The sequence below is a fragment of the Galendromus occidentalis genome, unplaced genomic scaffold (assembly GCF_000255335.2).
Source record: "Galendromus occidentalis unplaced genomic scaffold, Mocc_1.1 scf7180000077501, whole genome shotgun sequence".
In the NCBI taxonomy this organism is placed as follows: domain Eukaryota; kingdom Metazoa; phylum Arthropoda; class Arachnida; order Mesostigmata; family Phytoseiidae; genus Galendromus; species Galendromus occidentalis.
In genome coordinates this window covers 124,085-138,295 of record NW_003805489.1, presented here as the reverse complement: position 1 = coordinate 138,295, position 14,211 = coordinate 124,085, and the positions used below count along the sequence as shown (strand labels likewise).

The 14,211-nt window shown below is 51.7% G+C and overlaps 1 protein-coding gene across 1 annotated transcript; it reads right to left on the bottom strand.

The window, feature by feature from the left end:
- Window positions 1-4,578: 4,578 nt before the first annotated feature.
- jub (LIM domain-containing protein jub) lies at window positions 4,579-9,506 on the bottom strand. Its single transcript, XM_003746711.2, has 8 exons — window positions 8,176-9,506; window positions 6,242-6,306; window positions 6,043-6,123; window positions 5,824-5,910; window positions 5,505-5,635; window positions 5,149-5,269; window positions 4,869-5,024; window positions 4,579-4,702 (listed from the first exon to the last, which is right to left on the bottom strand). The coding sequence occupies exons 1-8, from the start codon at window positions 9,152-9,154 to the stop codon at window positions 4,661-4,663; spliced, it is 1,662 nt and encodes a 553-aa protein (XP_003746759.2). The 5' UTR covers window positions 9,155-9,506; the 3' UTR covers window positions 4,579-4,660.
- Between the last annotated feature and the right edge of the window lie 4,705 nt (window positions 9,507-14,211).

Here is a 14,211-nt window from a genome sequence, read left to right as displayed (position 1 = left end):
TTGGTTGTTGCCACGTCGCAGGTGCGCGGAGATGCCGCTCATCAGGAGAGCTCCCCTATTTTTTCCCTTTCATTAAACGCGTACGCTCTCTTTTTCCCCCGAAAAGGTCAACCGACATTTTCACTCCACGTCGGGATAATACGCATCGGGTCCGCTATGACCCAGTGATTGGCATCACTCCCGCTGTATTGCAGAACCAGATTTATCCAGCCTCATGGGAGGAAATTATCCCCGACGAATTTTCGAGCCACCACGTTTTGCAAATGCTCTCCGCTTGTCGCGCACCGAGGGCAGAAACTGTTGCGTATCAAAGTTCCCGGGGAATTTTTCACTAAGAGCAGAGAGCGCAGCAGTCGCGAATTACGTTTTTTATCCGACGATTTCGAGAACAATGAACGTTTAGCGAGGCGTTAAGAAACGGTGGAACCGGACCGCCGAAAAGGCGGCGTGGATGACATTTCCTGGAGTTGTCACACACACCTCGTCACTCGGTCGGATTCTCTCTGTCAGTACGACTCGGGAAACGACTCAGCGACGAGCGATGAAGAAGCGGCAGCGACGGCGGCGCAAGCGGTTCAGGACAAGGAGGACACGGGGAGGGGTGAGCGCGAATCCGACGGCCGATTGCTATTTGCATATACAATACACAAAAACAGCTTGAAACGAGCAAGAGATACTAATGAAAAAAATAACCACCTCTGAAAGCCGTTGCGACAAAAAGTTGTGTCGAGCCAGACTCCCTCGCAGGGAACTGGATCGAATAATCGAGTTAGCCCTTGAGGCACCACATGGAAACGGCACAGAGACAGCGTACGGGAGACTAGTCTGTATTGGCGGTGAACACATATGTATACTCGGAGAGGGACATACTCGCTCGCTCGCTAAGAGGAACACAGTCATCGTATCAACAAATGGTGGGCACTAATTGATGTTTAAAAAATGCGTTCCGCATTTAAATACCGGGTGAGCAGCGAGGGACAAAAAAGAAGCTCCATGAGCAACAGCACAGCTTACCTCTCGCGGACACAGTTCGCGCGCGTGCACGGGAGGGACACTCGCAGAGGAGGACTTCGTCCGTGCTCTTGCGGTCATTGGCTCATGTTTTTGAGAGCTGGTGCCTCGTAGGAGATTATCAATCCGGAAAGAAGGATCAGGCCATGATATCGGCTCTGGAATGAGCATCGATGTCGTCTCCGGCATCGGAAGAGTTCTTCCCGAGAATGTCCCACAGTCAACCGCTCATAAGTGTTTTCGGAATCGGGGAACGAAAAATGAGGATCGGACGGACTCGTGCCGGGAAATAATCTGTTTGTGATTTTTTCTCATCTCCGGGCCGAGCGAATAAAGTGATGAAAAAGTCTCAATGATGTACGGCGAAGCTCCCCGCGACGTTCACCTTTCAAGGCTCAGGTTCTTGCCTTCCGAAATGAGATTGGAAATCCGAAAGAGCAGACACGACTCAACAAACTCGAGCGAGCAGACCGTGCTTGTTTGAAAGATATGCGTCCGCAAGGCGCAAGGAAAGCACTTCTTTCGGCTCTCGGCGGCGGCGAATTTTTATCGCATCTAAAAATTGTCGTTTCTAATTATCTCCTCTCCTGCCGCTCTTTCCTCTGCCTTCTTTTTTCTATTTTTCATTTCTCTCCAGCCGGAAACCGGAGGAACGGCAGGCAGCCCAACATAGCAGCGCTCGACCGAACGCTCCTATATGGAGAGCCCCAAAAAAGTCGGCGACCTTGCCATGCGCGACCTCTACAAAGAAAATTCAGGTGACGGGAAATAATGATTATCGAGGCTGGTCTCCCGTCATCGAATTCTCGTCAACGTCTGTTCCCCCGTAACCGGGGCTCTCCCTTTGAGCTGTGAGAAATCGATTCCAGTAATCAGCGGGGGAACGGCGATTTAATCAGGAGCCTTCGAGCTTCGCCTGACACATTACGTATGTATGTGTATATTCCGCGAGCGATCACAGAGCCGGATGCACAGGAGGACGAGGAGAACGCGACTGGCTCATTCGATTTACGGGGATGCATCGCTTCGGTCAGGTTCGAGGTTTCCCGCGCGACTCACCTGAAGACCTCGTCAATGGCCACTCGCGGGATTTGCCGAACTGCCATGGTTTCCGCCTGGAATTTCCCGGCTATTCTTCTTCTCGATCTCGCTGGCTCAGCCCGACTTCGATCCGTGTATCTGCGTGAATGAAATCACTGAACGAACTAGCCTCAAGACAATGTTGGGGATCATCCAATTCGCTCTACTCCCGGCGTCAGACGCTTCCGGGATGAACACGATGTCGGGGTTTGCCTGGGAACAGCTTCCCCACCAGTCTGTTCGATGCGATTCTCAAAGCTAGACCTCGTTCTTGGCTCGGCAGGAACGAGCTTCCGTCCACTCGGTGTTGAGCACCAGCGCGTCAGAATCGATTTTCTAATGCTTGCTTAGGCATGCCCCGCATCATTCCGGCTATGGTCGGACCATGCACATCTCCAACCCTAGTATCCTACCTTTCCTCGCTTCCGTGATCGATCGATAAACACGTGATGTCCCGCGCAATACCGAATCCGGGAGATTCTCTATTTCAATCTTCCGCGACGTGTCCTGAGAAACGCGAAAGTCGTTTTTCGTTTTATTCCCGACCACCTACGATCGAACACCCGACGGATGCTTGGCGAAACGATTGAGAGAGCGTAGATGCTCTGCAATCGAGGTGAACTCTCATACTTCTTGTCGCTCGAGCATTGTAAGCCAGTAAAAACAATGGACACACATTCCCCTGGGCGCTCGGTTCTGTGTGAGCGGCCTTTCTCCTCCCGGCCCCCCACACCGACCTTTTTCTTCTTTTCTCGGCCAGCATCGGAACAATAAAAAATATCTTCCGCCCTCGGGGCTTTATTAAATTTTTAATATGGGATTAACCTCTGGCCGAAGCTTTCGCCTCCGACAGAGCAGGAGGAGCCGCCGCTACCACCGTCCAAGAGACGCAGCGAGATCAGACTGGATGAGCTGATAAACTGGTGGCAGCAGCAGCAGAATCCTGTTCAGGATCCGGGAGCGGTCTGGTGCCCGATCGAACTTGGCTGCTACGCGAATTTATTCTCTCGATCGTAGGGAATCGTATGGACAAGCAGCCTAGTGTAGTCCGTTTGCGCGGTGGGCCCGTTCCCGGGAAAATCAATCGACGATGTGTTGGAATCATCGGAAGCGGGATTCGAGATGGCAATGTGGGAGGGGATAGATTCACGTCGGTGCTTTCGTTGCTTGAGAAACCGATCGATATCATCTCCAATCAGGGCACCGATCGGAGCAGGCTCTGGAGCAGGAAAGCCAATGGGGAACGTATTGAAGAGGGAATAATACACAGTATGTGCAAGGACCAGACCGTCCGGTCCTGTGGAGCTCCGAGTACGAGACCTATTGGATGTAGCAAAGAGGAAGTGACCATCGTGACCAGCGTCATCCAATTTCCAAGATTCTGAATAGATACATATCTCCCGGAGTCGGAGGCCTCACAGACTCGGGACGAATGGCTCCGTGCCTCCGATTCAACGGTCTTGCGTCGCTGCAGGAAATGCGAGGACTTCTCCCGTTCGCCTATGCTCTAATCGTATCGCGGAAATTTTTCCCGAGCAGCTCGAGAGACATACGCGCCTCATCAGATTCCTGACGGCCTTCCATAATCTGCCGCCCAAGCTAAAGCCTGACAGCCGTTCGACTGAGTTAGTGGACCTGCTCTTGCCCACCACACAAACTGAGTTCTGGAGAGCGGAGACAGGAGAAGTTTGGGATTTCGGAGTATTCCCGAGTCGAGCATTCTCAACTAAAACTCGGAGATCACGAGGGTCGCCCATTCCCTCGGCTGAGGCGGAAACCACCGTGAAATGATGCTTATGCTCGATGATAGCGAATTCTTCGGGCGATGCGGCTGGGTACAATTCCTATGGGAGTTTAGAGATGGCATGATGTCGGAGCTTTTCCCGGTGAGAGCACTCAATCCCATCGAGGGCATCATTTTCTGTATTAAAATATTATTTTATTTGGTATGATGATCCGATCTGATCGATTGTATAGGTCGTCTCTTCTACTAGCCACAAAATGGAGTCAAAATTCGTGTCCTTCGCGGGAGCGTCCTTCTCACAAATCGTTCACCTCTCTTCCCGACGAGAGTCGGATCCTCTCTTTGAGTAATCCCCCATAACTAAGTATCACATGGTCGAACGTAGAACCGCCGCCGTAAGCATCTCCATAAGAAGTCTGGACCCGAGGAAGGTAGGTATCTTGGTACGACGCGCACATGATGGCGACCGGGGGCCGCTGATATGTGTTATCGCGCTTCAATGATACACGGAGAATTTGAGCTGGAGTTCTTGTCGTACGTATTCGAGCCTCGAAATCGAAGATCTGGACTATCTATGAGCACCGTTTTGGCTTGTAGGCGAAAAACTTGTAGATCGTCAACGACCATTGTATTGTGCGCCTCCGATACAAATTATAGCTTGTGGAGTCTGTCGGGAAACTCCAGGAAACCCATGTCAATCGTCGAAGAGGTCTGTCGACACGAATGTGCGAGATCCTAAGTTAAATAGTTGGAACTTTGGCTCTATGAAGTTCGATGACGGGTCGGTCAGCGTGTACACGTCCAAAGCCTGCCTACAATGCTTCTCTACGCATTTTGGTTATTCCACACGACTTGCGAATGTGCACCCTGAAAATACGACGCGTCGAATTGATCTTTATCGAGCTTGAGACATGAAATTCCGATACAGTCATTCGGTGTAAAGTCTCCAGGGACTCGACCCATGATGGGATGAATTCAGGCCAACGGAAGCTAGCCTAATGAGTTGAGTTCATGCTCGAAAAAAGGAAAATACCTGGATCGCGGGCGAATGTGAATTAGCTACCGAACTGCTTCGACTGCTGTTACTCCGGACTTCCAGCCGTCGGACATGACAATCGTGACAGAGCAGATGGCCTTCCAACGGATAACACCGTTTGTCGGGCTCGTCGGTGAGCTGCTGCTTGCAATCCTAGAATTTTGAATTCACATCAGCTCCGCGGAATAGGGCTCCGTCGTCTCGAGGAGAATCGTCTGGTCTAGAATGATCTCTCTCTCCCGGCAGAGGATCCCGCGTACCGGTATGGGGGTCTCACCTCGCAGATGTAGCAGTCTATGTGGTAATCATTGTCCATGGAAACGACGCGCACCGTTTCGTCGGTGCCTTCCACCGGCGTTATGGCTTTATTGCAGGCTGCGCATTTTGGTGCATAGGTCCTGGAATGAGCAAATCATGCTGAGCGCTGTCGTCTCATGTCAAGAACAGCCGACTTATCATAAAACTATTAGGGAGCAGCAATATTCCAGTGAGACGGAGTCGATGGGAACGATAGGCGAGGAAACAGGTCAGGGTTGCTCATAATGACAGCTCGGATTCCGTCCCCGCGATCGCGACCTGCACCGACTAGCGAGGGAGGCACGGAGGAAGGCGCGGATATAGAGCTGTCCTTACTTATGGAAATCAGCGACGCAGTATATCTTGTTATCCATGTCTATCGTAAACGGAACTCCGTCGAGACATTCGTTGCACACACAGCATCGGAAGCAGCCCGGGTGGTACGACTTTCCCATCGCTTGGAGGATCTGGAACACATTGTTCGTCACCAGCGTCAAGTAGCGTATAGACACAATAATTCACAAACCGATCGCTCGTCATATTCGGCATTCAAGCCTATAGACATTGCGGATCTTGGAGAAATGCGCGGCCGAGAAAGACGAAACAGAACTGCGCCTTGCCGACACTGTTCCGATGTTACGATCGCTGAAATTACCATTTCCATGATGAGATGACCGCAAACCGCGCACTTCTCTGCGGTCTGTTGGAACCCGCTATACAGGTAGTCTTCTTCGCAGTAAACCTGGAGGAGCCAAAGGAAATTTCAGACGATATTACGAGCGGGGAATCAGAAAAACAAAGCCTCCTGATGGAGACTGGATGATTACTGAAACTTTCTCTGCACCGAAACTCCGACGTAGACTTCATAACCGACCTTGCCATGGACGTTGTAGAAAGCTTTCCCCCGAAGTGCTCGACCGCACGAAACGCACACGAAGCACTGAGTATGGAACACCTGCACATCAAAACAGAAAGTTAGGGAATTATACCCGGGAATTTTCGGAATGATCAACCCGCCCCCGATTTTTCAATCCATGATCAGGGGGCTTTTCCGCAGCTCCCCATGAACTCACTTGACCCATCGCCTGACAGGCTTGACCCGCACCAGCGACTCGTTCTCCACACGAATGGCAAGCACCTGTAAAGCATTTCTCGTTTTTAATTTCCCTGTCCCTCGGAAGCTCTCGGAAGCATATCTTCCCCTCAGCTGTCATCCCAACACTTCAGTCAGAGCGAATCTGCCCGCTCGCGCGCTTGTCGTCATCGTCTTCCGCGCGCAGCCCGCGACTGTACGGCTGGGGGCCTCATTTGGAGCTTAAAGTGGACCACTTGACGGAGTATGTCCAACAACAGGTTTGTCCCTTTGCGAAAAGCCGCCGAGCGATAAAGCACTCTTCCCTGGTGAATTCGAACTATAGAAAACTCGCACGGCACCCTCGCCGCGTTCCAAACAGTAGCTACAGTGACGGTTGTGGGAAATGATGATGACGACCACGACGCGGAGCATCTTGGAACGCGTAATGAGCTCGGGAGACATTTCTACGTCGCAGTGTATCTCTAGAGGCGCTCGAGATGTCACGAAAGTGCTCACTCGTTGAGATTGTGGCTGCGCACACATGCAGTCTCAAAGGCTTGATTATGTGCTGGATTCGGGTGGACCGGATTGAACCGGAAAAGACGTTTAGTATGACCTCCAGGCCTCGATCCTTCCACTACAACAACAACTGCTACGCAAAAAGTTTTATCAGCCAAATGCACAGAGCACCGGACGCCTCCTGTTTCAGCTGAATCCTCATTGTCGCCACCATTGTCGTCAAGCAAGACGCGGAGCCGTAGCCAGAGGACTCGACGCAAGCGTAATACACGTGCGAATCGTCCCGGATAATGTTCACTCTCGGTCGCAAGATCCATCCCAGAAGAGGAAGTTTGCTCCGAGGACGACCAGTAGCTCGGGATAGCGGTTTTGCCGTGTCGAATTATTTCACCCTGATTATCTACGCGAGAAACAATCAAAGTTGCTCAAGATCTTCGGCAACGCCGCGCCGTCACTGTTTCCTGAATCTCTAGGGTTCGTAAACCACAAGCAGAAGAAGCTGACAGTTCGGGGAAGACAATTATCTCCTCGACATCATTCTGAGCGGAGCATGAAAATGAATGCTCGAATGAAAGCACAGCTGCGCATAGGAGGTCGAGAAGATCGGGGTCCTCAGAATAATTTCCGAGGAATCATGAAATTCCCTCGAATTAAAGAGAATTTCTCACGCATCATCGGAATCCAGTCACTGATCCCGCTATTTTGTTCCAGTATGATATCTCGTTATCGGTTCGAGGATAACTCCATCCGGGCGTTCTACGCTCCAAAATTAACTCGATGTCTTCACTGAGAGTAAGCCTCACTGGGTGTGAAAATTCCGCTGAGAAGCTGCTCCACGAATTTCGCTGGGTATTCCATGGTCCACCTAGCGGGGTGGATATCGGATCCAGCCCCAACCTCACGACATGATCACTGCACCGACGGGACCTTCCACACGGACTTCCTGGGAGATCACCGCTCTGCGCCCTTAATAAATCGCGGTTTGAAGCTCACACAGGGCGCTGACTTCAAGCAAGCCTGGGTGGTCACAGAATATGCTTCTAAATATACACTCGTGACTGAGGAGACACTGATTCGAGAAACCCGCTTTCTCAGAGAGCTTTCGTAGTTAATGGCAGAAAAATCCTCTCAGCGCGAATAAGCTTCATGACTAACTGTATCCTGTCAGTCAACCTCGTTCCGCTAGGTTCCCGCAGAACATCGGGAAGCGGCGAGAATCGGCCCAGAATAGTGCTCATCAGACGTCAACGAGAGCTGATCGGTCAACGCGCGTCGGACGAATTTGTCACCTGTCGCTAGCGGTCAGGATGCAATCTTAATTTTTCGACGAATAGTCTGAGGTGATCGCAAGTCTGCGTCTCGGACCTTTGAGGATCCACAAGCGGAGCAGGAGAAGGAACTTGATCTACTCACCGAAGTATTCTCCTTCCGCAGGCTGCCTCTCCATTTCCTCCTCGATCTCCTTCGTCATGCGCTCGAGTTTCGCTTGAACCGATGCCGCGGTAGCCATGGCTTTCGAATTTCTCGAAGCTCCGGGATACGGAGGCGGAGGTGGGAGGGGAAGTGGGTGACCCAACGTTTCGGACTGCACTTGACTGAGATTGGTCTGTGATTGCGATTGGGTTTGCTTAGGATTAGAAGGTGGAATGAATGGAGTGGGAGGAGCCGGGGCAGGAGGTGCCTCTCCGGGAGGCGAAATGCCCCCGGTAACTCCTCGCAGGTTCAAGCCGGAGAGAGACATCAGCAATGGAGCCGCACTGGGATTCCGCAATTCCTTTTCCAGCTCTTCGATTCTCCGTTGGATTGGCGGAGGTTTGTACGGGGAGGCGGGGGCGGTGCTTTTTTCAGGTCGGCGAGGTTCGTCGTATATAGGTGGTTGGCCCGGTAGGGGTTGAGGGGGTTTCAGATGGGTGGAATACGCGGGTGGGGGTTCCAACATAGATTCGTGAGGTGAGGAATCTGAAGACAACGAAGAACGTGGAGATTGACGACGATAATCGTAGACGCTGGACCCCGATTGTGATGACGCCCCTTGAGGGGGCGGTGGCGCCGCGGTCTGTGGAACCGCCGACTGATAGAGGTTCTCGTATAGAGGAGCACCCATTCTACGATTCCCAGGATAGTTCGGAGGAGGTCTGTAGATCTCGCTCAGCTCAGAGTTATAGCTCCGAGACCTCCCCGGCGCAGCTTGGCGCCTTCCTAGAGGGAGCTCCGGCGCTGACAGTGAAGTCGGGGGCGTGCTTATGCTGCGCTGTGACAGGAGGCTCTGCTGATGCCGGTGGAGATTTGCCGATATTTCCTCTGGACGTGGCGGCTGATTCAGATCGATTACTTGAGCTGCCGTTCTCGGCGTGATTTTGATCTGACCCACGTCCTGATATATGTTAGGCATCGCAGAGAATTGTCAGGAATACTCAACGCCGAACGAGAGCGAGTCACAATTTTTTCAAGCCGGTCGTTATCTCCCTCTGTCAATGAGCGAGTCTTCTTGAATCCATGGAAATCTCGAAAGGCACACCGTGAGTTCCCTGAGACTTCCGTGAATCTGCCGTTTCGAGGCAGATGCCTGTTGCGTCTGCCCAGGAAAGTGCTCCGTCGCTTCAGTTCGGCTCGAGGAAAAGCGTCGTCATTTCTCCGAATTTACGGAACTGTGCACCGGTTTACTGTGCGGCCTCCTCTGCGTTCGTTGACACTCGACAGAGTTTGTCTACAGGATTAGACACATCATCGACACAATGCATACAGCCAACAACAAACAGCAGCACCGACGACGACGACGATCATTGTGATCAGCATCATCATTGTATATTTTCGTCAGATTCCAGCATTCCTCGTGCGGTGCGCTGTTGTTCGCGGCCGGCATTGATCACGCTCCGTCGGAATCGACCACTTCACTTTGAGTATTCGATCCTTCCAATGCAATTCATCGTCCCGACTCTTCGGAGAGCGATCAAGCTCTTCCTTCTGCACAGATACTTGAATTTCCTGCCATTCAGAACCGTACTCGGAGATTCACATCCGCCACGCGCCCGATGCCGAAAGGCGCTCAAACAGCAAAGATCATCGTTGCCGGCGCTCCGAGGCGCGCTTTGCGCTCTGTCAAAATCGGTGACTTTCGCTGAACTACCTGAGTTTCACGAAGAGACTCATTCCGAAAGCCTCTGCAGGACTTGGATCATCCAGTGTCCAGTATACGCTATCATCTATCGGAAATCTGTAGATTTACTCGAGTTCCCCGGTGCTTTCTCCCAGTACCCACTGCTCCGCGATTTGCTCCGAGCTGCAGATGCTGGCATAGGGTGTAGGTGTACCTATGTCTCTGTGGACTGGTTTCCCGCTTTTTCCATGAGAGCTCGATTGGCTCTCAGGATGCATCCATTCGGTTTCACGCTCCAAATCACGTCAGGCCTCAGGCTCCACGCCCGCTCCGGTTACCCTGCGCCCTGTCAGAACCACTCGTTCGCTCTGGATCCCCATCTCCTGAGAGAGTACATAGCTCTCCGTGCCATCTAGCGGAAGCAGTGAGGAATCCGTGGGTTCGGCGAGACTTTCTGTCGCTCGCTAATCGTCATGAATGAGGCTGTTTCTTGCAATTTGAATACTCTGGTAGCGTCATCGCACGACGCACGATCCCGGATCGGACTTCTTGCTGATCATCTGGCCAAGGGTTACAGGATTAGTTCTTTCGCTTTGAAAGGATGTAGAATTTCATTGAGAATTGAGGAGCTGTTCGCAGTCTCACTCTCAAGTAGCATGAAGAAATAATTGCAATACTTCAAGGGTCACATGTCGGGACTCTGCCAGGCCAAAACAATCGTCGGAAAACGGATGCCGGCGAGAACCCTGTCCCGGACGGTACTCCCGTCTGACAAGCGTAGTGGTTTTCAAAGGCACTTGGAATTGTCCTTTCACAATGTCGCCTTCCCTTCTATCAGCACCTCATACGAGCGGATCATCCCATTTTCTAGGTGCTAAACAGATCACGGTTCGAATCCTGTTGAAACGGCATCCCGGCCGGCACGGCCCTCGTAGTCGGCTATCTAGTGTCTAAGCGAGTACCTACCAATAAATTATGCCTCGTTCAACGGTGGAGGAAAGCAACGAAATCGAGCGACGCCAATCTCAATAAATACCGTCAACATGGGTCATGTGGGACGTCGAACCCCAAATCGAGAAATTAAGGAGATCCTTATTTTCACATACGTGAGAGCATCGCGCTTCCAATCACGCTGGACCAATGAATGTTGCCCCAGATGCGGTCCGAGGCCTGCTCATGAACGGGAGACGATCAAAATTATGAGAGTATCCCGGAAATCGAATAAGCAGGAGCTCGGATGAAAGATTGATCAGCTGAGACCTGTCGTAGTCCATCCACAGAATTGATCGAGCGCGGTGATACTCATCTCAGATGTGACCTCCTCAGTGACCATAGAGTTTCCTCGTCTGGCATGATAGCTTTCAGATTGTTCGGTCCTCGTCGATGAGAGCTATCAGACCCAGGGCTGAGTTTCGGGGAGTGTTGCCCGACACACGAGTTCTCCCGAATTTTCGATCATTCTCCTGGAAATGAGAACTCCGATTGCTCTATTCGTTCTGTGTCTCTTCTCCGGATCAGCGGACTCAGCGAAGACGAAGAAGCTGCGACCAATCGATTGGAATCGAACTTACTATCGGCAGAGATTCCACGTGTGTAAAACATTCCGAGAGTTGAATCCAGTCGAGAGCGTAAGGGCGCGAGCATTCGCCACTCAGGTGTTCTCTCGCTGCGGGAGTCGACTTGTAATCCATTGGGCTCAGAAACACAACACTCCGGCATACGGTAGGGCTGAGGTGGCTATCGAAGAAGCCCGACTTGGGTCCATACAAATTTACGACTGAAATTTTTGCGCTGAGGAACTTGCCTACCACTCTGAGCACCTTATCGCTCCAGGTTCGCAAATTTTCTTTTCAGCACTCGAGACCATGATACATATCATCTGCTGGGGCTTGACGATATCCTACGCAGCCGTGGCTGATAACGGATTCACGGAGGTGCCACCGAACACCAAGGCCGACAAGGTACGGATCAACCTTGTACGAATGGTTTGTTCATTCGTCGACGGCTCCACCGAAAGCATCGTCCGCAGCGTCTACAGATGCGTTCCGTATCTTGGGAAATGACCCCCGAGCCAAGGCTACGCCCCGAATCGTTTCCAGATTCTCGATAACATACATGTACTGCTCCACGGAATGGGAAGTCTGAACGTGACTTTCACAGTAGACTTCAGGAATTCTACGTACAGCATCAAGCCTGAGAAGTTCTCGCAGTTTATCGAAGAGCTGGCAGTTTGTGGTCTCCTCGGTAAGTTCCCGTGGAGCTTCGATAGGCATCAGGGCATTCACCGCATCGCAACCCGGGTGCCCTTCGGAGTCTCTATGCGGAAAAACTCTCGGAAGCCTTAATAATCGATCAATCCATAGATCAAACGCCTCGACTCCGTTCTCGCAGATACTCAGAGCGGCCAGCTGACTCAGCCCGATCTGGATTATCTCAAGCATGTAACGGACTACTATAAGATGATTCTGCTTTGAGAGCTTCGCGAAGAAGCTCCTGATCGCCAGAGTCGACGGAGCAATGAAGATAAGCCGAAGGAGATTAATGCGGTTATACGATTTGTTGCTTCGATGTTTTTCGAGCTTTCGACTCTTCGATTGTTCGATTGTCCGTTTTCTGCAAGCCTTGAAGTCGTCTTGGATGTGAGTTGCGCTTCGGGACGCATGCCTTGATAACGAGAAATGAAAGATTCAACATCTCGACCCCTCGGAGTAGCATTTGTCTTGATCAATTTCCATCCCCACCGATCCCCGACTCCTCTTACTTAGACCGAAACAGATTCAGGACGAGACGAAGGAAAAACGTAGATTTAGCGAGCCGGTGAATTTTGAACGTCATCATACCACTCCATGGCAAGTCAGGCAAGGAGTTCAGGAGCGGGTCGACTTTCGCTCGGATCACTCAAAGCTCCCGACCAGAGCCCTCCCGAAAACACGGGGCTGAAGCGATCACGATACAGTCCAGGGGTATAGAAATGCTGTGACGCATGCTGGGAACATTCGGATTGTGGATTGTGAATGAGCACGCCACGCGGGATTGATTCTGTTCGGTCAGGCAGAGGTGTCCCTTAGTCCGACGCACGGAAGGAGTTTCGAGTATACGGCGAATGTGATCAGATACACCGAAATTGGTCAGCAATCATTCAGAACGGAAGGACCTTCATCACCCATTTGATCACCGAGAGATCACTCGGCCATCCGACAATAGAGTCTCGAAGGAAGAGCGCTCAATATGGGGAGGGTCCTGGAATTGCACGCTGGCACTTGAGCGATTTCAAAAGCGATCTCTCGAAGGTCTCTCCTGTGAATCGGATGCCTCTATGGACGGCTAGCCGCTGACGAGAGGCAGAATCATGTGTTGTTTGTCTGCGTGCCTGCCTGCGTGCCGGCTACACAGGCCGACCGCGGCCGGGTGAGCTGCCCCTGGCACAACCCAAAAAGCCTTCCTCCGCTTCGTTCGCGTCGTAGTTGTTGTTGTCGTCGTCGTCGCTGTTGTATGGCCACACTCAGTCTATCAGCCGGTGGCCCTGGGTCAGGTAGGGAGTCCGTTCGAATGCTGCTCCCGCAACGAACTCGCTTCGAAACGAAGCAAGACCGGCGAGCGGGCGTCTCCGATAGCAACGCGCCACCTGGAATTCTCCGGAGTTCAACACATTCGCTTTCCCGCAAAGCCGCTCAAAACAAATCTGACCTCGACGCCACTGAATCGCTTCCGCATCAGAAACTCGTCGACTTCACGCATCTGGAGGGGGAAGCAATGATTCCGGCGAGAGTCCGCGTGAGACCACTACACATCGACTACTTCCGGGTTCCCGTCGGGAGAAATTAGTCACATTGCCAGAAGCGGATAAAGATCTCTGGACAGATACACATATATGTATTTCAGGGTTTCGGAACCCTTGATTCCGATGCTGCACTGAGCCATGACAATAATGATTGAATGAGAGGATGATTGGCGGAAAATAATAGGCCCGACATGGGCAGCCTCGTCATCCTGACTGAGTCAAATTACACACATGTCGGAAGAAGTCAAGCAAATCGTACTCGGAACCACGACCGGCATCTGACATAACTATCATCTGGGTTCTCGGAGATCGAGCAGGCGTGAAAGTCACGTGTATGTTTATTGTCGGACGGACTAGCTTTCCGAGGCTTTTCTCGAGTTTTCAAGAGGACCCACGAACATTACGTCCCGTACCAAGGTCGAGGGGTCGTCATCTAAAACAACTAGGAATATTGATCAGAGGAATTTTCCCGAAATCGCAGGGATCGGCACCGGGTATCAAGATGTTGGGAGAGGGATATTTTTTTTCTTGAGTCCAAACTCGCATCTCCGCCGAAAACTCCACCATATCC